We start from the raw sequence: 26,492 nt of genomic DNA, 5'->3' as shown, positions 1-26,492 counted from the left end.
AGGTGTAACAATCAAATGTTCATCATCAGAACATAACCTGGAGAGTACATTTTTCCCCATTTTCTGAAATCTCTGAACTATGGAGGAAATAAAGCCATAAGAGGTCCTCAAATAGTTTTTGGGAATCAGGGATTTAGAAGTATGTTTGTACCGGGTAAACAATACACTGGACCAGGTGAACCTTAAAAACTGCTCCAAAAAAAAAATCTTGATACATTAATGTAAGCAGTTCTCATAGTTATACTCTCATCACTTTTGGGTCAATAAAAACTTTATAGGACAAAACATTCCCCAGGCTACATACTGCTCTTCAAGTGCCCAAAAACAAATACTAAAAGCTTAAAGATTTTCACTTAAAACAAATATCATCACTGAAAATACTGTAGAGAGAGTTTCTAAAGATATGAAGCATCAGCTTAAAAATCATTTTGTTATTCAGGATTTTTATTTAGAGAGTTCAAATAAAACATTTCTAATAGAAATATGTAATTTTGAGTATTTCGTTTCTCAGTTTGCAAATTTTTCCACTGTTCTAAGACATGTAGTAAAAAGATTGCTGGGGTTTTTTTTGTTTTGTTTTGTTTTTACTTTTTTTTTTTTAATGTGTTACGTTAATCACCATAAAATACAAGTTCCTTTCTAGTTGGGAAAATTAGACATTCACAACAAATATTTAAAAACAAAGAAAAAGGAAAATACATACCAAAGCTTTATCCACCACAATATGCATTTCCACATAAAGAGGAATTAAATCTGGAACAGCTGATTCCAACTAGAAAAAAGAAAAAAAGCACTTAAAAGCATATAAAACTTTCATAAATTGTTTATTCTGAACCTTTAAAATCATTTTTCCACTTTACAGAGGTATAACTGACAAAAATTATATGTATTTAAAGTATAAGCTAGATGTTTTGATATATATACATAGTAAAATACTTGTCATAATCAGGCTAATTAACATATCCACCTCACAGAGTGACCATTTTCCTTTTGTGTGCATGATAAGAACGCCCAAGATCAATACTCAGCAAATTTCAAGTTTACAATACACTATCATTAACTATAGTCATACAATACACTATCATTAACTATAGTCATTATACTATATGTTAATCCCCAAAAGTTACTTATCCTACATAACTGAAACTTTGTACCATTTGACCAAAATTTCCCCATTTCTCTTTGTCCTCAGCTCCTGGCAACTATCATTTTACTCTTTGCTTCTAGGAGTTTTACTATTTTAAGATTCTAAATATACGTGAAATCATGTTGTATTTGTCTTTCTGTGTGTGGCTTATTTCACTTAGCATTACAGCCTCCAGGTTCATCCATGTTGTCAGAAATGGGAAGATTTCCTTCTTTTTGAAGGCTGAATATTCCACTGTATGTATGTATGTATGTATGTATGTATGTGTATACACTTATGTGCATATATATACACATATATATATAATAAATATATATATATTCTCAAGATACACAAGTACAAGTGTCTCTTCAAGATACTAATTTCATTTCCTATGGATATATATCCAGAAGTAAAATTTCTGGATGATAGGTAGTTCAATTTTTAACTTTTTGAGGAAACTCCATATTCTTTTCCACAGTGGCTATAACAATTTGCATTCCCACTAACAGGGCACAAATGTTCCCTTTTCTCTACAGCCTCACCAATAATTGTTATCTTTTATCTTTTTGGTAAAGGCCATCCTAATAGGTGTGAGGTGATATTTCATTGTGGTTTTGATTTGCATTTCCTTGATGATTAGTGTTGTTGAATACCTCTTCATATACCTGATGGCCATCTGTATGCCTTCTTTAGAAAAATGTCTATTCATGTCCTTTGCCATTTTTAAATCATTTTAAATCTCATTATTTATTTTTGTTATGGAATTTTGTGAGTTTCTTACATATATCAGATATTAACCTCTTTTTGAGTATATGAGTATATGATTTGCAAGAATTTTCTCTCATTCAGTAGGTTGCCTTTCCATTTTGTTGAAGAGCAAAGGGTTTGAGTTCCACGTTAGGTATTCCCCTGCACTGGGGACCTACAGTAGAAAGACAAACCCTCATAATATATGGCTTTAAAAATCAGCAGGGTTTAATTTGAGGAGTATTAGAGGGCTACAGTAAACTGAACTGTGCTTTTAAAGAGCCTATGCACATATTCACTCACTCGGAGGCTCAGCACAGAAGCAGCTGTTTGAAAAGTACCTAGAACATAGGTGAAGATTAGTAACTAATTTTAGGGCCAATGTCAGAAGGATAGAGATTTGTAAAAACTTTCTCTGAGAACAGAAAAGCTAGTATGAGCTATTTTTCTCACCCTCCTTCTGCCTAGCTGGCCCAACACTGGTGGGAACCAATTCTGACACTTTCCATCTACCTTGTTAGCACTGCACACCAGGGTTCCCTTGAGGACTGGCTCTGTCTAACCACCCCCCACACACACTCTGGCAGGCACTCCTCCAAGGTGGTCCTGTTCTATCACACCCTGCAGGCATATCTGGCCAAGACCACTGCTTCCAAAGTGGCTACCAACTAAACACACCTAGTAGATACCCTTGGCCAGGACAAGGCCTTCCGAAGCAGATCTTGTCTTATGGGGAGGCCAGGGGGCAGCCCTGCCCACCAATGCAACAGCAAGAGTCGTGATTTGGCTTGAAACCAACCACAACAAGGGCTAGCCCTGCCCATGAAACCACACACAGCGGTTGTGGCATAGTCACAATAGAAGGGCACACATATCTCAAATAGGGGACAACCCTGGAATGCCTCATTCTGGTGATGAGGGAAATAGTGCTCTGTGCCTCACAGAATACCCTCTATATAAGGCTATACCTTCAAAATCAGCCATAGCTGATCTACCTAATACACAGACAGAAACAGGCAAAATGAGGAGACAGAAATTTGAAATGAAAGAATAAGACAAATCTTGAGAAAGAACTAAACAAAATGGAGATAAGCAATCTCTCTGACAGAGTTCAAATTAATAGTCACAAATCTGATAACTAAACTTGGAGAAGACTGGATGAACACAAAGAACTTCAACAAAGAGATATAAAATGCTTAAAATCAACCAGAGGTGAAGAATACAATACATGAATGAAAAATACACTTGAGAGAATCAACAGCAGAGTAGAGGATACAGAAGAATGGATCGGTGATCCAGAAGACAAGACAGATCCAGAAAGCACTCAAGCTGACCAGAAAAAAGATAAAAAGAGTTTTAAGAAGGAGGATAATTCAAGGGACTTCTAGGACAACATCAAGCATACTAACATTCTTATTATAGGTGTTCCACAAATGGGAGAGAAAAGAAACAAGCAGAATACTTACCTGAATATGGAATAGCTGAAAACACCCCTTATCAGAAAAAGGAAATGACATCCAGGTTCTGGAAGGACAGAGAGGACCAAACAAGATGAACTCAAGAAGATCTACAGCAAGATAATTACTAAAACATCAAAAAATAAAGATAAAGAGAGAATCTTAAGAGTAGCAAGAGAAGAGTAACTAGTTACATACAAAGGAACACCCATAAACCCATCAGATGATTTTTCAACGGAAACTTTTCAGGCCAGAAGGGACTGTCATGATATATTCAAAGTGTTGAATGGAAAAAACCTACAAACAAGAATACTCTACCCAGCAGGGCTTTCATTAGAATTGAAGGAGAGATAAACAGTTTCCCAGACAAAGGTTAAAGAGGTTCATTACACTAAACCAACCTTATAAGAAATGTCAAAGGGATTTATTTAAGTAGATAAAAAAAAGTCATATCTAGAAGTAAGAAAATTATGAAAGTAAATTCTCACTGGGAAAATAAACATAGAATGAAGGTAGTGGACCACGCATTTATAAAGTTAGTATGAAGGTGGGCGCCTGGGTGACTCAGTGGGTTAAGCCGCTGCCTTCGGCTCAGGTCATGATCTCAGGGTCCTGGGATCGAGCCCCGCATCGGGCTCTCTGCTCAGCAGGGAGCCTGCTTCCTCCTCTCTCTCTACCTGCCTCTCTGCCTGCTTGTGATCTCTCTCTGTCAAATAAATAAATAAATAAAATCTTTAAAAAAAAAAAAAAGTTAGTATGAAGGTGAAAAGACAAAAACAGTAAAATCAACTATATCTACAGTAATTAGTTAAGCAAAAATAAAAGATGAAACTATGAAATAAAATACATAGAACATGGAGGGGGAATAAATATGTAGGTGCTTTTAGAATGTATTCAAAATAAAGAGATCATCAACGTTAAAAAGATGGTTATAGGGACACCTGGGAGCTCAGCTGGTTAAGCAGCAGCCTTCGGCTCAGCCCATAATCCCAGGGTCGTGGGATCAAGCCTTGCATCAGGCTCTCCACTCAGCAGTGCTTGTGCTTTCCCTCTCTTGCTCTCTCTCCCTCTCTGTCAAATAAATAAAATCTTTTCAAAAAAATGAATAAAAAGTAAAAAGATGGCTATATACATAGGTTGTTATATATGAACCTCATGGTATCACAAACCAAAAACCTATAATAGATACTAAATAATATAAGGATAAAAGAATCCATGCATAACAGAAAAAAGTCATCAAATCACACAGGTAGGAGAGCAATAGAAGGAACGAAGAAGAACCAAAAATCAACCAGAAAACAATTAATAAAATGTCAGTCAGTACACACCTACCAATAATAATCTTAAATGTAAGTGGACTAAATGCTGCAATCGAAAGGTGTAGGATAAGATAGTGGATTTTAAAAAAACAAGACCCATATATGCTGTCCATAAAAGACTAATTTGAGGCCTAAAGATAGATACAGACTGAAAGTGAAAAGACAGAAAAAGATATTCCATGAAGAAGAAAAAAACTGCAACATTTTCTTACACCATACACAAAAGTAGACTCAAAATGGATGAAACACCTAAATGTGAGACAGGAATCCATCAAAATCCTAGAGTGGAACACAGGCTGCAACTTCTTAGACCTCAGCCACAGCAACTTCTCACTAAACACCTCTCCAAAGGCCAGAAAAATAAAAACAAACTATTGTGATTTCATCAAGATAAAAAGCTTCTGCACCCAAAGGAAACAGTCAACAAAGCTAAAATGCAACCTACAGATAGGGAGAAGATATTTGCAAATGTCTTATCAGATAAAATCTATAAAGAACTTATCAAACTCAAAACCCAAAGAACAAAAATCCAGTGAAGAAATGGACAGAAGACATGAATAGATATTTCTCCAAAGAAGACATACAAATGGCCAACGGACATATGAAACAATGCTCAACATCACTTGGCATCAGGGAAATACAAATCAAAACCACAGTAAGATACCACTTCATACCTGTCAGAATGGCTAAAATGAACACCTCAGGAAACAAGAGATGTTGATGAGCATGCCAAGAATGGGAACCTTCTTAGTGTTGGTGGGAATGCAAACTGGTGCAGCCATTCCAGAAAACAGTATGGAGGTTCCTCAAAAAGTTAAAAATAGACTACCCTAGGACCCAGCAATTGCATCCAAAGGATAAAAAAATACTGATTCAAAGGGGCACACACACCCCAATGTTTATAGCAGCAATGTCCACAACAGCCAAACCATGGAAAGAACCCAGATTTACATCAAGAGATGAATGGATAAAGAAGATGTGGTGTGTACACACACACACACACACACACACACACACACACAGAAATGGAACACTACTCAGCCATCAAAAAGAATGAAATCTTGAGGGGCGCCTGGGTGGCTCAGTGGGTTAAGCCGCTGCCTTCGGCTCAGGTCATGATCTCAGGGTCCTGGGATCGAGTCCCCCACCGGGCTCTCTGCTCAGCAGGGAGCCTGCTTCCCTCTCTCTCTCTCTCTCTCTCTGCTTGCCTCTCTGTCTACTTGTGATCTCTCTCTGTGAAATAAACAAATAAAATCTTTAAAAAAAAAAAGAATGAAATCTTGCCATTTGCAATGACATGGATAGAACTAGAGAGTATTATGCTAAGCAAAATAAGTCAGTCAGAGAAAAACAAATACCACATGATCTCACTCATATGCGGGGAATTTAAGAAATAAAACAGAGGAACATAGGGGAAGGGAAGGAAACACAAACTAAGATAAAAATAGAGAAGAAGGCAAACCATAAAATACTCTTAACTATAAACAGAGGGTTTCTGAGGTGAGATGGGTGGGGTGAAGGGGTAATTGGGTGATGGGCATTAAGGGGATGGCACTTGATGAAATGAGCACTGGGTGTTATATGCAACTGATGAGTCACTAAATTCCACCCCAGTAACTAATAAAAAAAAAATCCTTCTGAATCAAAAGAAGATATGCTGAGCTTTAGATGAAGAATAAAATTTGACTACAGCTGGAAAAAAAATACTGGCATTTAAATAACTTCCAGGAATACAGACACAAAAGCAGGAATTCAATTTATTACATTTATGTTGAATATACACTAATTTTTAGAAAGTTATAAGTATGTAACAAAATAAGATTAAGAATAAAAATTTATCATAAAAAAGTAGATGATCAATTGATGCAAGAAGACCATATATGGTTCAAAGGAAATGGTAACAAAAAAAGATAAGGCTGTTCTGAAGGAAAGAATTATTTGTTAGAGTTACATGTACATTCTTATAATTTTCTTATACATAAATTAAGTAAGGACAATAATTGCCCTGAAAATAGTAATAAAACATACACAAACTCACCTTTTCACTTACAAAAATGTTATAGTCCCCTGGCTTTTGTTCTGTGCCTTGGTTATCTTCACTAAGATCTTCAAATTCACTATTTCCACTCTTTAATTTATAAAGAAGATGTTGAAATTCAACTGCAGATTCCAGAGGCTCGATTCCATAAGAAACATTTTCAAACTGCAGTATTCCTCTGTAGAATTAAGACTAAAATTTTAAGTGCTTTTAATCAAATCTCTATTATAAAACTGACAGAATCCAAAAGGAGGAGGAGGAAGTGGAGGATAAAGAATATTTTTGAGCTCTGTATTTTGACCCTAACTCTTGACATTATGGAGATAATTCTGAAGAGACAAAAGATCTCCTGCAATCCACAAAATCAGCTTTCCATTTGATTCTCTCTATAGATATAAAGGCAGCAGAAATTATATAATCAGTTGTGAGGTGTATATGTATACAGCATTACAGTGATTAAGGAATTCCCTGTTCTCCAAGTCAGTGAAATGAAAGCAATAGTAAATAGAAATCTTAATGAATTTATCTCTGGCTGGCACTGCTTCTAAAAAATGATTAATGGATAAGGAAGATGTGGTCCATATATACAATGGAATGAATAGATTCAGAATAGAATAGAATGAATAGAATTCAGAAAGGATGAATACCCAGGCTTTGCATCAACATGGATGGGACTGGGGAGATTATGCTAAGTAAAATAAGTCAAGCAGAGAAAGTAAGTTATCATATGGTTGCCCTTATTTGTGGAACATAAGGAATAGCATGGAGGACATTAGGAAAAGGAAGGGAAAAATGAAGGGTGGTGGATCTCGGAGGGGTAGATGAATCATAAAAGACTTATGGACTCTGAGAAACAAAATAAGGGTTTTAAAGGGAAGGAGGTGTGGGGAAACCTTAGCCCAGTGATGGGTATTAAGGAGGACACAGATTGCATGGAGCACGGGGTATTATACACAAACAATAAATCGTGGAACACTACATCAAAAACTAATGATGTACTGTATGGTGACTAACATAACACAATTTAAAAAAAAGAAAAATGCGGGCACCTGGGTGGCTCAGTGGGTTAAAGCCTCTGCCTTTGGCTCAGGCCTTTATCCCAGGGTCCTGGGATGGAGCCCCAGATTGGGCTCTCTGCTCAGCAGGGAGCCTACTTCCCATGCCACCCCCCACCCCCCTGCCTGCCTCTCTACCTACTTGTGATCTCAGTCTGTCAAACAAATAAATAAATTATTTTTTAAAAAAGAGAAAGAAAAATGATCACATTGCCTATATAACAAAAGTATATGTAATAAGTTTTATTTATAAAAATAAAAATTTAGCATTAATTATGAAAAGGCATTATTAATCTTTTTTATGCATATAGTCTGAATAAGAAATTAAAAGCAAGATTTTAAAGAGTAAACAACTTTTATAACTATTCTCTGGCTCTGGCTCTTGTTCAAGTGGTTATTTCCCAAAAACCATAGTGTTCCACATAACAAGCAAAAGGAACAGTTATTTGTTTGTTAACATAAGGATCCTATATTACAAAAATAAAGATGAAGAATTTCCTGACAGAGTGGAAAACTCTAGGCACTAAGGAAGAAACCCTTTAATTGTTAACATTTAAGACAGTGATATTATTAGAAAAATATGAATACGATATTAGTAATTATTTGCTTATATAGAATTTGCCTCCTCTTCCTGAAGGTGATTTTCCTTGAGAAAAAGTATGCCTTGTTTGGTTTTTGTTCTTTTTTAAATCGTTTTTTTAATTTATTTTCAGCATAACAGTATTCATTGTTTTTGTACCACACCCAGTGCTCCACGCAGTCCGTGCCCTCTCTAATACCCACCACCTGGTTCCCCCAACCTCCCACCCCCACCACCTCTTCAAACCCTTCAGATTGTTTTTCAGAGTCCATAGTCTCTCATTGTTCACCTCCCCTTCCAATTTCCCCCAACTGCCTTCTCCTAACTCCTATTTGTTATGCTCCACAAATAAGTGAAACCATATGATAATTGACTCTCTCTGCTTGACTTATTTCACTCAGCATAATCTCTTCCAGTCCCGTCCATGTTGCTACAAAAGTTGGGTATTCATCCTTTCTGATGGAGGCATAATACTCCATAGTGTATATGGACCCCATCTTCCTTATCCATTCATCCGTTGAAGGGCATCTTGGTTCTTTCCACAGTTTGGTGACCGTGGCCATTGCTGCTATAAACATTGGGGTACAGATGGCCCTTCTTTTCACTACATCTGTATCTTTGGGGTAAATACCCAGTAGTGCAATTGCAGGGTCATAGGGAAGTTCTATTTTTAATTTCTTGAGGAATCTCCACACTGTTCTCCAAAGAGGCTGTACCAACTTGCATTCCCACCAACAGTGCCTTGTTTGTTTTTGTTTATTTTTATATCTCCAAACACTAAGTCAGTAGGTGACACATGGTAGGTACCAAATATACCCATTTGCTGAAAAAATAAGCTATCCTAAACAGCTCCTCCAACTTGCTATAGTCATTTGCATTTAGTTGTCATTCCTGTAGCTAAGAAAAACAAGATACAGAGGAAGGAGAGGAGGAAATCTAAACCTTCAAAGAGGTTAGAAATGTCTCTGGTCGGCAAAGAAAGTGAGGAGATACAAGAGAAGAAACATGTCTAGAGGAGGACTTCATTGTACCATCTCCACATGGGAATCTTTCCTCAGCCCCAAACTTAATATAAACATAACAAATTCACTGCAGCCAAATATCATTAATTACAATGTTCACATATCAATTGCAGAAAATAAATAACCTCAATCCAGAGCATGTGCTGAGTGTGACAACAGAATTCAGATGTCCTTCAATATGCCCTTGGTAGTAGCACTGAGCCTAGGAAAGAAAGAAAGCGAAGTATTTAGGACTGACAAATTTTCTAATGATTTCTTATTTTTATGCTTGCTAGAATTTTCTGAAATTTCTGAAATTTCACAGGCTACATGGTTTATATATCAGCATGAATAAAGTGACATTCAGGATAAGTTTCCCTATATTTGTCAATTCTATATTAAATACCCTTCTGATTAATATTTGGGATTAATATTTTATACTCTGTTTCCAAAGTATTATCCCAGATTTTAGGTGAAATTGCATTCCAATATATAAATTTAGGTCATCAACTAAAAGACAAAGATTATGAATCTGGATTTCTTTAAAAACCTCATACTCTACTAAAAAAAAATCTAAAATTTAAGGACACAGGAAGATTAAAGAACTAGAAAATGATATACCATATCAACACAAACCAAAAGGATGATTCTGACACTATATTAATACAGGAAATGGAGACTTTAAGGCAAGAAACATTGCCAGGTGACAAAGAGGAACATTTCATAATGAAAAGAGTTTCAATTGATCAGGAAGATATAAATATTCCAAATTTGTATTCACTTACTAGAAAGCTTTAAAACAAATAAGCTCAAAATTTAAAAAATAATTAAAATAGAGAAATGCATAATCATAGTAAAAGATACATTTCTGTCAGTAACTGATAAATTAAGCATTCAGAATCTACAGAAGATCTAAACAGCATGTTAGCAACTTAATATAGGTAGAATAAAACCTAGGTTTTATTCTACCTATATTCTTTTTAAAGAAGATGTTCTTTTTAAAGAACATAGAACATTTACAAAAATGAAACCATATTCTGGGCCATGAAGCGAGACAAGAAATTTTAAAGAACTGAAATCATACAAAGTTTGATCTCTGAGCACGTACAATTAAGCTAGAGATATAGCAAACGTCATCACAGGGAGAAGATTATGTAATTTCCAAGATTCAATAGTGCTATAAATTTTGGTGGAAACCAGTGTAAGATTTCTAATTAAGACACTGTTTTATAATGGAATGAAGGAGAGGAGAAAGGAGCAAGAAAGGAAGCTGATAGCCCTAGCCAATAAAAGTAAAGCAACATGGTGTCCAAATTTAATCTTTCAGCAAATTTTTGTCGTGCTAACCATATGCCAGGAATTTTTCTAGGCACTGGGGATAGAACAGTGAATAAAAAAGACTAAAATAAAATCCCTGCCTTCATGAAGATTATTTTGCTGGGGAAACAGAAAATAAATAAAATATATGACACATCATATATTGAAAAGCACCATAATAAAAAATGAAACAGATAAAGTAAGAGAGGACTAAAGGTAAGAGAGCAATTTAAAACCAATAAAGAAACAAGAGCATTGAATGACACATTGGACCAGATGGACCTCATAGATATATACAGAACATTCCACCCTAAAACAACAGAATACTCATTCTTCTCAAGTGCACATGGAACCTTCTCCAGAATAGACCACATACTGGGTCACAAATCAGGGCTCAACCAATACCAAAAGATCGAGATTATTCCCTGCATATTCTCAGATCACAATGCTTTGAAACTGAAGCTCAATCAAAAGGAAAAGTTTGGAAAGAACTCAAACACGTGGAAGCTAAAGACCACCTTGCTTAAGAATGCTTGGTTCCTTATCCATTCGTCCATTGAAGAACCAAGATGCCCTTCAACAGACGAATGGATAAGGAAGATGTGGTCCATATACACTATGGAGTATTATGCCTCCATCAGAAAGGATGAATACCCAACTTTTGTAGCAACATGGATGGGACTGGAAGAGATTATGCTGAATGAAATGAGTCAAGCAGAGAGAGTCAATTATCATATGGTTTCACTTATTTGTGGAGCATAACAAATAGCATGGAGGACATGGGGAGTTAGGAGAAGGCAGTTGGGGGAAATTGGAAGGGGAGGTGAACAATGAGAGACTATGGACTCTGAAAAACAATCTGAAGGGTTTGAAGAGGTGGTGGGGGAGGTTGGGGGAACCAGGTGGTGGGTATTAGAGAGGGCACAGACTGCATGGAGCACTGGGTGTGGTACAAAAACAATGAATACTGTTATGCTGAAAATAAATTTTTAAAAATGATTTAAAAAAAAAAAGAATGCTTGGATCAACCAGGAGATCAAAGAAGAACTTAAACAATTCATGGAAACCAATGAGAATGAAGACACTTCGGACCAAAACCTAAGGGATACAGCAAAGGCAGTCCTAAGGGGGAAATACATAGCCATTCAACCCTCCTTCAAAAAAACTGAAAAAATCCAGAATACACCAGCTGTCTCTACACCTTAAAGAACTGGAGAATCAACAACAAATTAAGCCAACCCCAGGCACAAGAAGAGAAATAATGAAGATTAGAGCAGAGATCAAGGAGATAGAAACTAGAGATACAGTAGAAGATATCAATGAAACTAGAAGCTGGTTTTTTGAAATAATCAATAAGATCGATAAACCATTGGCCACACTAATCCAAAAAAAAAAAAAAGAGAAAGAAGGCTCAAATTAATAAAATTATGAATGAAAAGGGAGAGGTCACAACTAACACCAAGGAAATAGAAACAATCATCAGAAGTTATTATCAACAGTTATATGCCAATAAGTTAAGCAACCTAGATGAAATAGATGCATTCTTGGAAAACTATAAACTCCCAAAATTGAACCAGGAAGAAACTGACAACATGAATAGACCGATCTAGTAACGAGATTGAAGCAGTGATCAAAAACCTCCCAAAAAAACAAGAGCCCGGGACCTGAAAGATTCCCTGGGGAATTCTACCAAACTTTCAAAGAAGAAATAACACCTATTCTCCTGAAGCTGTTTCAAAAAATTGAAGCAGAAGGAAAACTTCCAGACTCTTTTTATGAAGCCAGCATTACCCTGATCCCCAAACCAGACAAAGACCCCACCAAAAAGGAGAATCTCAGACCAATATCACTGTTGAATATGGATGCTAAGATTCTCAACAAGATCCTAGCAAATAGGATCCAACAGCACATTAAAAAGATTATCCATCATGACCAGGTGGGATTCATCCCTGGGTTTCAAGGATGGTTTAACATTAGCAAATCAATCAATGTGATAGAACAAATCAATAAAAGAAGAGAGAAGAACCACATGGTCCTCTCAATTGATGCAGAAAAAGCATTTGATAAAATCCAGCATCTGTTCCTGATTAAAACACTTCAAAGTGTAGGGATAGAGGGAACATTCCTGAACTTCATAAAATCTATCTATGAAAAACCCACAGCAAATATCATCCTCAATGGGAAAAAGCTCACAGCCTTCCCATTGAGATCAGGAACGCAACAAGGATGCCCACTCTCACCACTCTTGTTCAACATAGTATTAGAAGTCCTAGCAACAGCAATCAGACAACAAAGAGAAATAAAAGGTATCCAAATTGGCAATGAAGAAGTCAAACTCTCTCTCTTCACAGATGACATGATACTTAATATGGAAAACCCCAAAAACTCCACCCCCAAACTACTAGAACTCATACAGCAATTCAGTAATGTGGCAGGATACAAAGTCAATGTACAGAAATCAGTTGCTTTCTTATACATTAACAATAAAATACAGAAAGGGAAATTAGAGAATCGATTCCATTTACTATAGCACCAAGAACCATAAGATACCTGGGTATAAACCTGACCAAAGAGGTAAAGGAACTGTACTCAAGGAACTTCAGAACACTCATGAAAGAAATTAAGACACAAAAAGATGGAAGACCATTCCATGCTCTTGGATCGGTAGAATAAACATTGTTAAAATGTCTATACTGCCTAGAGCAATCTATACTTTTAATGCCATTCTGATCAAAATTCCACCGGTATTTTTCTTTTTTTTATATATTTTATTTATTTATTTGAGAGAGAGAGCACGAGAGGAGAGAGAACAGTAGGAGAAACACTCTCTGGCGATCAGAGAGCCTCATGTGGGACTCGATCCCAGACTCCGGGATCATGACCTGAGCAGAGGGCAGTTGCTTAACCAACTGAGCCACCCAGGAGCCCTCCACCAGTATTTTTCAAAGAGCTGGAACAAATAATCCTTAAATTTGTATGGAATCAGAAGAGACCCCGAATTGCTAAGGAAATGTTGAAAAAGAAAAAAACTGGGGGCATCACGTTACCTGATTTCAAGCTTTACTACAAGGCTATGATCACCAAGACAGCATGGTACTGGCATAAAAACAAACACATAGACCAGTCGAACAGAGTAGAGAGCCCAGATATAGACCCTCAACTCTATGGTCAAATAATCTTCAACAAAGCAGGGAAAAACACACAGTGGAAAAAAGACAGTCTCTTCAATAAATGGTGCAGGGAAAATTGGACATCTATCTGTAGAAGACTGAAACTCAACCATTCTCTTACACCGTACACAAAGATAAGCTCGAAATGGATAAAAGACCTCAACGTGAGACAGAAATCCATCAGAATCCTAGAGGAGAACATAGGCAGTAACCTCTTCAATATCAGCCACAGCAACTTCTTTCAAGATATGTCTCCAAAAGCAAAGGAAACAAAAGCCGAAAATGAACTTTTGGGACTTCATCAAGATCAAAAGATTCTGCACAGCAAAGGAAACAGTCAACAAAACAAAGATGCAACCCACGGAATGGAAGAAGATATTTGCAAATGACAGTACAAACAAAAGGCTGATATCCAGGATCTATAAAGAACTTCTCAAACACAACACACACAAAACAGATAATCATGTCAAAAAATGGGCAGAAGACATGAACAGACACTTCACCAATGAAGACATCCAAATGGCTATCAGACACATGACAAAATGTTCATCATCACTAGCCATCAGGGAGATTCAAATTAAAACCACATTGAGATACCACCTTACACCAGTTAGAATGGCCAAAATTAGCAAGACAGGAAACAACGTGTGTTGGAGAGGATATGGAGAAAGGGGAACCCTCTTACACTGTTGGTGGGAATGCAAGTTGGTGCAGCCACTTTGGAGAACAGTGTGGAGATTCCTTAAGAAACTAAAAATAGGGCGCTTGAGTGGCTCAGTTGGTGGAGCGAATGCCTTTGGCTCAGGTCGTGATCCCGGACTTCCAGGATCGAGTCCCGCATCAGGCTCCCAGCTCCTTGGGGAGTCTGCTTCTTCCTCTGACCTTCTCCTCTCTCCTGCTCTCTCTCACTCATTCTCTCTCAAATAAATAAATAAAATTAAAAAAAAAAGAAACTAAAAATAGAGTTTTCCTATGACCCTGCAATTGCACTACTGGGTATTTACCCCAAAGATACAGATGTAGTGAAAAGAAGGGCCATCTGTACTCCAGCGTTTATAGCAGCAATGGCCACGGTCGCCATACTGTGGAAAGAACCAAGACACCCTTCAACGGACGAATGGATAAGGAAGATATAGTCCATATACACTATGGAATATTATGCCTCCATCAGAAAGGATGAATACCCAACTTTTGTAGCAACATGGACAGGGCTGGAAGAGATTATGCTGAGTGAAATAAGTCAAGCAGAGAGAGTCAAATATCATATGGTTTCACTTATTTGTGGAGCATAACAAATAACAAGGAGGACATAGGGAGATGGAGAGGAGAAGGGAGATGAGGGAAATTGGAAGGGGAGATGAACCATGAGAGACTATGGACTCTGAAAAACAATCTGAGGGTTTTGAAGGGGCAGGGGGTGGGAGGTTGGGGGACCCAGGTGGTGGGTATTATGGAGGCACATATGGCATGGAACACTGGGTGTGGTGCATAAACAATGAATTCTGTTATGCTGAAAAGAAATTAATTTAAAAATTAAATAAATAAAATAAAATAGGAGTTAGTAATTTTAAGCAAAGACCTTAAGCAAAGGGAATCTTGGGAAAGAGCTAGCATCTGGATCAAAGAAAATAGAAAGTAATCCTGGAAGAAGAACATGTCTGGTATGTTGAAGAACAGCAAGGAGACCAATATAGTTGGAACAGAATGACCAAGTTAGGCAGTAATAGGAAATGAGGTCAGTTAGGTAAAGACCAGACTGTATAAAGGCTGTAGGATATTGAAATGACTTTGGCTCTCATTTTGTGAAAGGAGGTCATACCATGGAGGGTTCTGAGTGCAGAAACAATGTGTCTGGGCTCTAACAGGACTGATCTTTTTGGTCATGTTGAAAACTCACTAAAGGGATGGACAAGGCATAGAAACAAGATTATTCAGGAAGTTATGGCAATAATCTAAGAATTTACTTGGAAAAGAGTGTTATTAGGATAGAGATAGGGAAAGTGGATGGATGTGGCTATCTAATTTAAAGGGTAGGGTCATTATTGATGGAATGATGGGGAAAAAAAGAAAAGGTTTAAAATATTGTGTTCAGTATTTGTGTTTGCTTTTATTAGTCTTTAATTTATATTCATTTATTCAACAAAATATAAATAAACTAATTAATAAACTAAATGATATCTCTGTTCAATGCAGAATAGAAGCCTTAGTCCATCTAGTTTGTCTTTAACTTACCAAGATTTCAGGAAAGGCTAATAATGAGATAAATGAGGCAACAACCCAATCCTTAAATATATCCCTTATGAATACAGTATTCTGTATTAGGAAAACATTTAATCAATGTAAAAAAGATTTTAAAAATCTGTAAAATATAAAACTTAAATCTTACCTGAATATCTGAAGGATGAGAATTCACAGATCCTTGGTTATGCAAATAAACCATAAAATTATGTGCTAAAAAAAAACTGAATATTAAAAATAAGATAATATTAAAAGTTATTCTTTTTGAAACATACAAAGCAGTGCTCAACAAACTAATACCCTCAGGCCAAATCTGGCCTACTCTGTCTTTGTAAATAAAGTTTTGTTGGAACACAGCCACACCCTTCAATTTATGTATGGTCCATGGCTCTTTTTAAATTACAACAGCAGAGCTGAGTCATTTTAACAGAGATAGTATCGTTCTCAAAGCCTGAAATATTTGCTCTCCAGGCCTGGACCTTTATAGTAAGTCTGCAAACCAAACAAAGGTAGTATTTCCTTTTGACATAAATATATAGTTTATATTCAAAGAAATACACACTCAAAATAATTTTCCTATTTTGATGAACTCCTTTATTTTATTTTAATGAACTCCTTTAAAATAAGAAGGGACTACAAGATGAGAAAAAAGGCATTTTAAAATTTGCAAAGATATAAACCACATGAAGGATTATGAGAGTTTTCCATTCTTTCATTCTTTCTAAATTTCACGACCATGCATATATATTACCTTTATAATGAAGTAGAAGAGTATTGTGTAAAAGTCTTATTAATCTGAATGTAGATACTGAAACTACAAATCCGAGTTCAACCTTCTCTGGTATCACTCCCTATACTTATTATCCTATTCCCTCACCTCGTGGTCACTCCTCAATCTAATGTAACATAACTAGACCACCTAGACTAGCTAGTTAGGAATCCTCCACTAAAAGTGATCTTCTGCGGGTAACTAATAACCTCCTAGATGTCAAATCCAAAATGCAGTTTGAAGTCAAATAAAACTATTCTGACACAGACATACTATTGACCACACTTCCCTTTTTTAAGCCATCTACTCTTCAACTTCAATCATACTATTTCCACCTGGCTTTCCTAATATCTTTCTGTATACTTTAAGAGTCCCTTCATCTGGGTCCTTGTTTCTTCTCTTAAGTGTTTCCATGGCATTCACCTCTGGGTTGTTCTTCCTTCTCATCTTTGATATTCACTCCTTCCTCTACAGGTTTATCTTGTTCATTTCTGGTGCTTCATTTATACCTACATAAATAGATGGCTTTGAAATTCCCATTCACATTCTAAACTGTCAACTGGACATTTTCCTTGGGATATCCTACAAGCACTTCATATCTAATTTTTTCAAAATTGAGCCCACATTTCCCCTCAGATCTGTTCCTCGTCTCCTTCACTGCTACACCAAATCTCTGCTACCACTAAATCCAGTGTTAGCTAATCTTTTTCCTGTCACCTCACTATATATCTCAAAAGGAAAAAAAATTCCCTACCTCTACATAGTTCTGCTTTCTGCTATTTCTCATATAAGTTATTTGTAATACCTTCCTAATTATCACTATGCCATCATAATCATTATGCAAGTAATTTCCCAAAATAATACACACATGCTTTACCCACCTCCTAAACTCCAGTCCCTATAATTCTTAACACTGTTAATAGTCCTGATAAGATGTTCAAATGCACTGAGTACTCTCACTTTCCCTCTTACACACTTGAAAAGATCTTTGAGTTGCCATTTACCATATTCTTCCCTTCTGCCTACAGGAGTTGGTTAACTCTTCTTTTACCCAATCCTATTCTTTAGCATTTTATACAATAAATAGTTTGTTTATACATCTCTAAGAAAATTCCCTCCAGCCTAAAAACTTTGTTTCTTCCTTCTTAAAAAGCATTCATCTGCACCTGTTTCTTCTTTTTCTGCCAAACATTTTTGAAAAAGTTATTTACAACTTACTACCTTAAGTTTCTCACAATCCACCTCTCCCTAATACCATATAGTCTAGTTCTATAATCAAAATTTAACTGAAATTATCCTATTTAAAGTCACAAATTAATTCTAAGCCAACTTTTCTCTACATAAGAGACATTTCCATTGTTTCCTGGTTTCCATGAGAGAATTAAACCCTGCAGAAAGTTATTTCAATTACTTTCTCAGTTCTCTGAGGGATGTACACAGCTAGTACTATTTTTCATAAACTCTCACAAGTGTATAGTCTCATTCCATAATAAATTCCTTATTCCAGGCCTGTCTCTCTGATTAAATCCTGATACACTTACAGACTTACTTCTTATTCCAACATTCTGCCCTGATTATATAGGTCTTTCTGGTTCTGTCAACAACATAAGATCATATAGATTAATCTTCATGAGGGGGAGCCTTATTTTTTTTCTGTTCCCCTCTATTCACAAAAGACTATGTGAGGCATTAGGACCAAAAATTAAATTAATTCTCAGGAAAGCATCTGTTCATCTGAAACAACTAAAATGTTTAATAACAACTACATTAATTATTTTTAACTCTCCATTTTTATTTTAAGTAAATAAATTCATATCAATAAAATGAAATATAAAACTAAATGAATAAAAAGTTACCTTTGCTTAAGATGTACAGTGTATGGCTTCTCATCTATTTTAATAGTATAGGATATCTGTTCCTAGAGAATCCAGAACAAATGAAATGAAGATTCATGAAACAGCAGCAAAACAATAATTTTATATCAATAAGTCCCTCCAAACATTCCCTAAAATGTCTTGATTAAAATGTCTCAGACTATATATGATTTAAAATATGCAAAAAATATTAAAAATGATATCATGTATTTATTATATAACCCAATTTCTACAAAAATAAGCCTAACATAAGAATTTATATGGGATTAGAAATCTATATATAACTATATATAACTGAATTTTAACTTCTTCTGAAATTAGAGACCACATGTTATGCTCTAATTTCTATGTAGGTGGCATCACTGGGATAATAAGACATCCTATATCAGCAAAGTTTATTCTATCAGGCACAAAAGATATTTACCTGTTTTCTTAAAATGTATTGCCTGATTCCTATATTTTTTAAGTAGAAAATTCTTGAACAAAATTTGGTATTGTTTTTGACTCTATCACTACTATCCTCTAGTTAAAACATGGATAACAATTAGTTGCAATACCACTAAGTTGCTGAAGCTGAGTGATGAGATTTTATCCAACCCAAGAGAACATGTAAAAAGCAAGAGTTGGAGCATCACTGAAAAGAAAACATAAGCATATAAAAACCAAAAAGACACAAATACCAGAACACAGAAAAAGATAAGGCTTCTAGGATTTGTGACTGTAAGCTCTCCTACCCACAAAAACCCCATAAGGGGCAACACAGAGATAGCCTGGTAGTTTGAAGTCCCTGAAACCCCAACAAATAGACTGTGGATAGATATCTGGTCTCACTGCAGACCCTTCCCACCAACAAGAACTTCTCGGGGGACAACACAGGCAGAACAGCACCCTGCAGTGTGCTGAGACTGCAGTCCTGGCAAACATCTGGTCTGCTCAATTCAAGTCCAAGGTGGCCCCAGACTGACCGCTTAACAACAGAGGGACCAAGCATTCCCCACAAAAGGAAAAGAGAAACACTGCAGACAACTGGACATAAGGCATATGCCTCTCAATCACATTAGGACACATACAACATACATAGGTGACACCGATGGAGCACCAGGTTCTGGTAAATAGGGGACATCGCACTTCAGGGCACTACAGCACGTCTTCTTCATAAAGCCACTACTTTCCAGAGCAGAAGTAGTTGACTTTCCTAACACACAGAAACAGACACAAAGAGACAAAATGAGAAGACAGAAAAGTATGTCTCAAATGAAAATAAACAAGCTAATAAATTCACAGCAAAAGAGCTAAATGAAATGAAGATAAGCAATATGCCTGAAAGAGAATTCAAAGTAATGCTCATAAAGATACTCACTGGACTTAAGAAGATCTCCATTAGAACTTAAACAAAGAAACAGAAAATATAAAAAGAACCAATTGAAGAACTCAATAATAGAAATTAAAATACACTAGAGGGAATGCTAAACAAGAGGAAGGAGATGAAGAAACCAGAAAACCAGGAGACAGAGTAATGGAAAGCAATCAAGCTTAACAGCAAAGAGTAAAAGAATAATAAAAAATGAGAATAGTAGGGGCGCCTGGGTGGCTCAGTGGATTAAAGCCTCTGCCTTCGGCTCAGGTCATGATCCCGGGGTCCTGGGATCGAGCCCCGCATCGGGCTCTCTGCTCAGCGGGAAGCCTGCTTCTCCCTCTCTCTCTCTGCCTGCCTCTCTGCCTACTTGTGATTTCTGTCTATCAAATAAATAAATAAAATCTTTTTAAAAAAATGAGAATAGTATAACAGCATTAGCATTATAGGAATCCCAGAAGGAGCAGAGAGAAAGAAAAGAGGGAAGAAAACATATTCAAGGAAATAACAAAGGAAAAAGTCACTAACCTGGGAAAGAGAAATCCAGATCCAGGAATCACAGAGAACTCCCAACAAAATCAACCCAAAGAGGTCTACACCAAGACACGTAATAATTAAAATGGCACAAAGAAGTGAAGAGAATTTTAAAAGCCCTAAGAGAAAACAGTTATATACAAGGGCAATCTCATAAAGTTATCAGCTGATTTATCAGCAGAAACTTTGTAGGCCAAAAGGGACTGGCAGGATATATTTAGCCATTTAAGAAATGATAAAGGAAATACTTTTGCTGGGTACCCAATCATTGTGGACATTAGTAAGATGTCAGAATTAGAGTTCAGAATGATAATTATAAAGATGCTAGCTGGACTTGAAAAATCAGACAATACTAGCGAATACCCTTCTGGAGAAATAAAAGAACTAAAATCTAACCAAGTTGAAATCAAGAAAAGCTATTAATGAGGTGCAATCAAAACTAGAGGCTCGATGGAGGAGAGGGAAGATGGCAGAGAAGTAGGAGTCCCTGTTTCAACCAGTTCCCTAAAGTGAGCTAAATATCTACCAGAACACTCTGAACAGCCAAGAAATCAGGCTGAGATGTAAGATTGTACACTTCTGGATCTCTATATAGACAGAAGACATCAGTGGAGAGGTAAAGCCGAGTGGGAATGCTGGGACTAATATCCGAGGATAAACAGAAAGGAGAGGGAGCCACCAGAAGCGACCCACTAACAAGTAATACTCCAATATGAAAGTACCCTGTGATTGGGGACCGGCATTAACTTGGAGTCTGGTTAAAAGCACTCAAAAGAGCAAAAGGTCTTAAGAGGCAACTGGTGTAATCAGGCAGTCACAGGCATGGGCCCAGAATGGTCACCACTGGCAACCTCCCATGCCAGAGAAAGTCCAGCAGAGCCTCCAGTCCATGGTCCCTAAGCCCCTGACTTTCTACTGCTTACACCACTGCTTGGCTGGGCACACTCCCGCCAGTGCCTGAGAGAGTCTGGTGTGGGCGCCAGCTGGCAGCCTCTGGGCCCGCAGCCTTCAGAGACCAGCCTTGGGGTCTGAACACTCCCAGTCCATACCTGAGAAACCCAGTGCGATCTCCAGTCAGGATACCTCAGCTGGAAGCCTTCCGCGACCTGCACGACCATGCGGTCTGAGAGCCCCTGGCGTGGGCTGCACTCCAGACAGCAGTCCCGGCAAATGCAGCCACCAGAATTGGGCTCCCCGACCAATATAGCTCGCGGTTTTAGTGGCACAAGGATGAAAAGACAAGCGGGGGGCCTTGGGTGACTGGGACAGTGGCTGCGGATGCGTACCATCTGTGGGAAGTTGCCTTGTTCAGCAGAGTTTGCAGAAGGAGAGTCTGTGTGTTCGGACCATCAAGAGAGGAACAGTCTAAGGCTTCTCTCTGAGGCAGAAGTCTAGGTGCAGACAGATATTTTCTTTGCTCTGACCCTCTGAAAAGCTGCAAAAAGCTGCCAAAGAACAAAAACTTCCAGAGAACAAAAGCCTGAAAAACTAGTTTCCACAGAGGCCAGCCCCTTGTTAGCCTGTAGGGCTACTCAACCAGAGCAATATTAACCAGAAAACAATGTAGCAGGCCCCTCCACAAGAAAACAAGACAAAAGAACAAGAGAACAATCACCACAGGGTCCACATAAAACTGTAAAACCACAACATCAGGGGAAAACAATATATTAAGCTCCCCATATTGCCCTAAAACCTGTATATTTCATAAATACACCTTTTTTTTAAAATTTGTTCTCACAATTCTTATTCTTTTAATTTTTTTAACCTACTTACCATTACAGTTAGAGGTTTAACACAATATATTCCACAATAACTTTTTAACTTGAACTTTTTTCATACAAATACCTGTGTTCCGTTTTCTTTTCTTTGCTTTTGTTTTAATGTACATATAGATATAAGCTTCAAGGTAATCCTATTTCCTTATTCAATACTACCCCTATTTATAAACCAGTTTTAATTTCCCTGTATCTCTGGAAAGTTGAGTCCTTTAACAAAGATAACAAGATACACCCAGGAAGAACTAAAAAAACTTCTTCACCCACATTGAGGATTTATAACCATCCTCCCATCTTTTTCTTCTGTCAGTGTTTCTCTGTATTTGCTTTCATTCTGGTATTACATAAATCTTATTCATGGAGTTCATTTTGGCTAAGTTCTTCTATTTTTTTCTTCTCATTTACTTTTGTCGGTTTCTGTTTGTTTTTGTTTATGTATCATATAATCTTGCTTTTGGGACTCATTTTGGCTGGATTTTCTCTCCTTTCTCTCTCTCTCTCTCTCTCTTTTTCATATTTCTTTCTTTTTGGTGGTGACTTCCAACTGCTCTGAAACTTTCCAGGGTTCATCTTGCCTGGATTGTGGCTGATATATTCAGCTATACATCCCTTCAACTACCACTCACCAAAAATGACAGGGAGGAGGAAACTCAACAGAGGAATAATTCAGAGACTGTGCCCTCTCCCACAGAACTATTGGATATGGACATAAACAGTATGTTGAAAAGGGAATTCAGGGTAACAATTAACCAGGCAATGGTTAGAGAAAACCATTAGTGACAACATACCATCTCTAAGGGCAGAAGTGAGAGCCAATCTGGCAGAAGTTAAAAATGCTATCGATGAGATCCAATCTAATCTAAATACTCTAACAGCTAGGGTAACTGAGGCAGAAGACAGAATTAGTGATCTAGAGGGCAAATTGATAGAGAAAAAGGATCAGGAGGAGGCCTGGAACAAACAGCTTAGAAGCCATGAAAACAGAATTAGGGAAATAAATGAGGACACAAAACATTCCAACGTCAGAATTATTGGGGTCCCTGAGCTGGGGGGTGGGGTGGAGAAGGAAGATTAGAAGATATAGTTGAAGAAATTCTGGATGAAATTTCCATGATCTGGGGAATGGAACAAGTGGGCGTGTCCTTAATGCAGAAAGGACACCCTCCAAGGTCAACAAATCTAGAAAGACCTCCAGGCACTTAATTGTGAAATTCACGAATCATAATTTTAAACAAGAGGTCTTTTTAAAAATTTTTTATTTATTTATTTGAGAGAGAGAGAGAGAGAGAGAGAATGAGAGGGGAGAAGGTCAGAGGGAGAAGCAGACTCCCCGCGGAGCTGGGAGCCCAATGTGGGACTCAATCCTGGGACTCCAAGATCATGACCTGAGCCAAAGGCAGTCGCTTAACCAACTGAGCCACCCAGGTGCCCTAAACAAGAGGTCTTAAGGGAAGCTAGGGGAAAGAGATTCCTTACATACAGAGAAAGGCCCATTAGAATAACAACAGACCTGCCCACAGAAACCTGGCAAGCCAGAAAGGGCTGGCAAGACATATTCAAGGCACTAAATGAGAAGAACATGCAGCCAAGAATACTTTATTCTGACATTCAGAATGGATGGAGACATAAAGATCTTCCAAGACGGGCAAGGTTTAAAAGAGTTTGTGAGCACCATGCCAGCACTACAAGAAATATTAAGGGGGAGGGTTCTATAAAAGAAGAAAGAACTCAAGAGTGACATAGAACAGAAATTTACAGACACAATTTATAGAAACAAGGGCTTCTCAGGCAACATGATGTCACTAAAACTTATGTTTCAATAATCACTCTCAATGTTAACAGCCTAAATGCACCCATAAAAAGGCACAGGGTTGCAGACTGGATAAAATGACAGAACCTGGCCATATGCTTTCTACAAAAGACACAATGGAACCTAAGAATACATCCAGACTGAAAGTGAAGGGATGGAGAACCATCTTTCATGTCAATGTGCCTCAAAAGAAAGCGGGGGTAGTGATTCTCATATCAGATAAATTAGATTTTAAGCTAAAGACTGTGGTCAGAGATACAGAAGGATGCTACATCATTCTTAAAGCATCTATCCAACAAGAAGATCTAACAATTGTAAATATTTATGCCCCCAATATGGGAGCAGCCAACTACATAAGCCAACTGTTAATTAAAGAGTCATATTGACATGAATACATTAATAGTAGAGGATCTTAACATGCCACTCTCAGTAATAGGCAGATTGTCCAAGCAGAAAATCAATAAAGAAACAAGAGCATTGAATGACACATTGGACCAGATGGACCTCATAGATATATACAGAACATTCCACCCTAGAACAGAATACTCATTCTTGTCAAGTGCACATGGAACATTCTCAAGAACAGACCACATACTGGGTCACAAATCAAGGTTCAACTGATACCAAAAGACTGAGATTATTCCCTGCATATTCTCAGACCACAGTGCTTTGAAACTGGAACTCAACCACAAGAAAAAGCTTGGAAGGAATTCAAACAAATGGAAGCCAAAGACCACCTTGCTTAAGAATGCTTGGATCAGGGCGCCTGGGTGGCTCAGTGGGTTAAGCCGCTGCCTTCGGCTCAGGTCATGATCTCAGGGTCCTGGGATCGAGGCCCGCATCGGGCTCTCTGCTCAGCAGGGAGCCTGCTTCCCTCTCTCTCTCTCTCTCTCTGCCTGCCTCTCCATCTACTTGTGATCTCTCTCTGTCAAATAAATAAATAAAATCTTTAAAAAAAAATTTTTTTTTAAATAAAAAAAAAAAAAAAAAGAATGCTTGGATCAACCAGGAAATCAAAGAAGAACTTAGACAATTCATGGAAACCAATGAGAATGAAGACACTTCGGACAAAAACCTCTGGGATACAACAAAGGCAGTCCTAAGGCGGAAATACATAGCCATCTGAGTCTCCCCCAAAACAACTGAAAAATCCAGAATACACCAGCTATCTCTACACCTTAAAGAACTGGAGAATCAACAACAAATTAAGCCAACCCAGGCACAAGAAGGGAAATAATGAAGATTAGAGCAGAGATCAATGAGATAGATACTAGAGATATAGTATAACACATCAACGAAACTAGAAGCTGGTTTTTTTGACAGAAACAATAAAATCGATAAACATTGGCCAAACTAATGCAAAAGAAAAGAGAGAGGACCCAATGAATGAAATGGACAGAATGAAAAGGACAGAAACAATCATCAGAAATTATTATCAACAGCTATATGTCAGTAAGTTAAGCAACCTTGAAGAAATGGATTCATTCCTGGAAACCTCTAAACTTCCAAGACTAAAACAGGAAGAAACTGACAACTTGAATAGACCAATATCTAGTAACGAGATTGAAGCAGTGATCAAAAACCTCCCAAAAAACAAGACCCCAGGACCTGATGGATTCCCTGGGGAAATCTACTAAACATTCAAAGAAGAAATAATACCTATTCTCCTGAAGCGGTTTCAAAAAATAGAAACAGAAGGAAAACTCCCAGACTCTTTTTATGAAGCCACCATTACCCTGATCCCCAAACCAGGTTAAGACCCCATCAAAAAGGAGAATTTTAGACCAGTATCACTGATGAATGTGGATGCCAAGATTCTCAAGAAGAATCTAGCTACTAGGATCCAACAGTACATTAAAAAGATTGATCACCATGACCAGGTGGGATTTATCCCTGGGATGCAAGTGTGGCTCAACATTCGCAAATCAATCAATGTGGTAGAACAAATCAATAAGAGAAGAGAGAAGAACCACATAGTTCTTTTTTTTTTAAGATTTTATTTATTTATTTGACAGAGAGACAGTGAGAGAGAGCATGAGCAAGGAGAAGGTCAGAGAGAGAAGCAGATTCCCCGTGGAGCTGGGAGCCCGATGTGGGACTTGATCCCGGGACTCCGGGATCATGACCTGAGCCGAAGGCAGTCGTCTAACCAACTGAGCCACCTAGGCATCCTGAACCACATAGTTCTTGACAGAACATGTCAACATGTCAACATGGTCCTCTCAACTAAAGCAGAAAAAGTATTTGACAAAATACAGCATCCATTCCTGGTTAAAACTATTCAAAGCATAGGGATCGAAGGAACATTCTTCAACTTCATAAAAT

The 26,492-nt window shown here is 37.4% G+C and overlaps 1 protein-coding gene across 1 annotated transcript in view; it reads right to left on the bottom strand.

Moving 5' to 3' along the window:
- ADAM32 (ADAM metallopeptidase domain 32) overlaps positions 1-26,492 on the bottom strand; it is a 184,102-nt gene that overhangs the window by 129,000 nt on the left and 28,610 nt on the right. The window contains 5 exon segments of the mRNA XM_047717148.1: positions 704-772; positions 6,691-6,868; positions 9,473-9,549; positions 16,200-16,275; positions 18,677-18,738. Coding sequence (XP_047573104.1) covers positions 704-772; positions 6,691-6,868; positions 9,473-9,549; positions 16,200-16,275; positions 18,677-18,738 — 462 coding nt within the window.

This window comes from Lutra lutra, chromosome 2, assembly GCF_902655055.1.
Source record: "Lutra lutra chromosome 2, mLutLut1.2, whole genome shotgun sequence".
NCBI lineage: Eukaryota > Metazoa > Chordata > Mammalia > Carnivora > Mustelidae > Lutra > Lutra lutra.
This window is presented reverse-complemented; position numbering and strand designations above follow the sequence as displayed.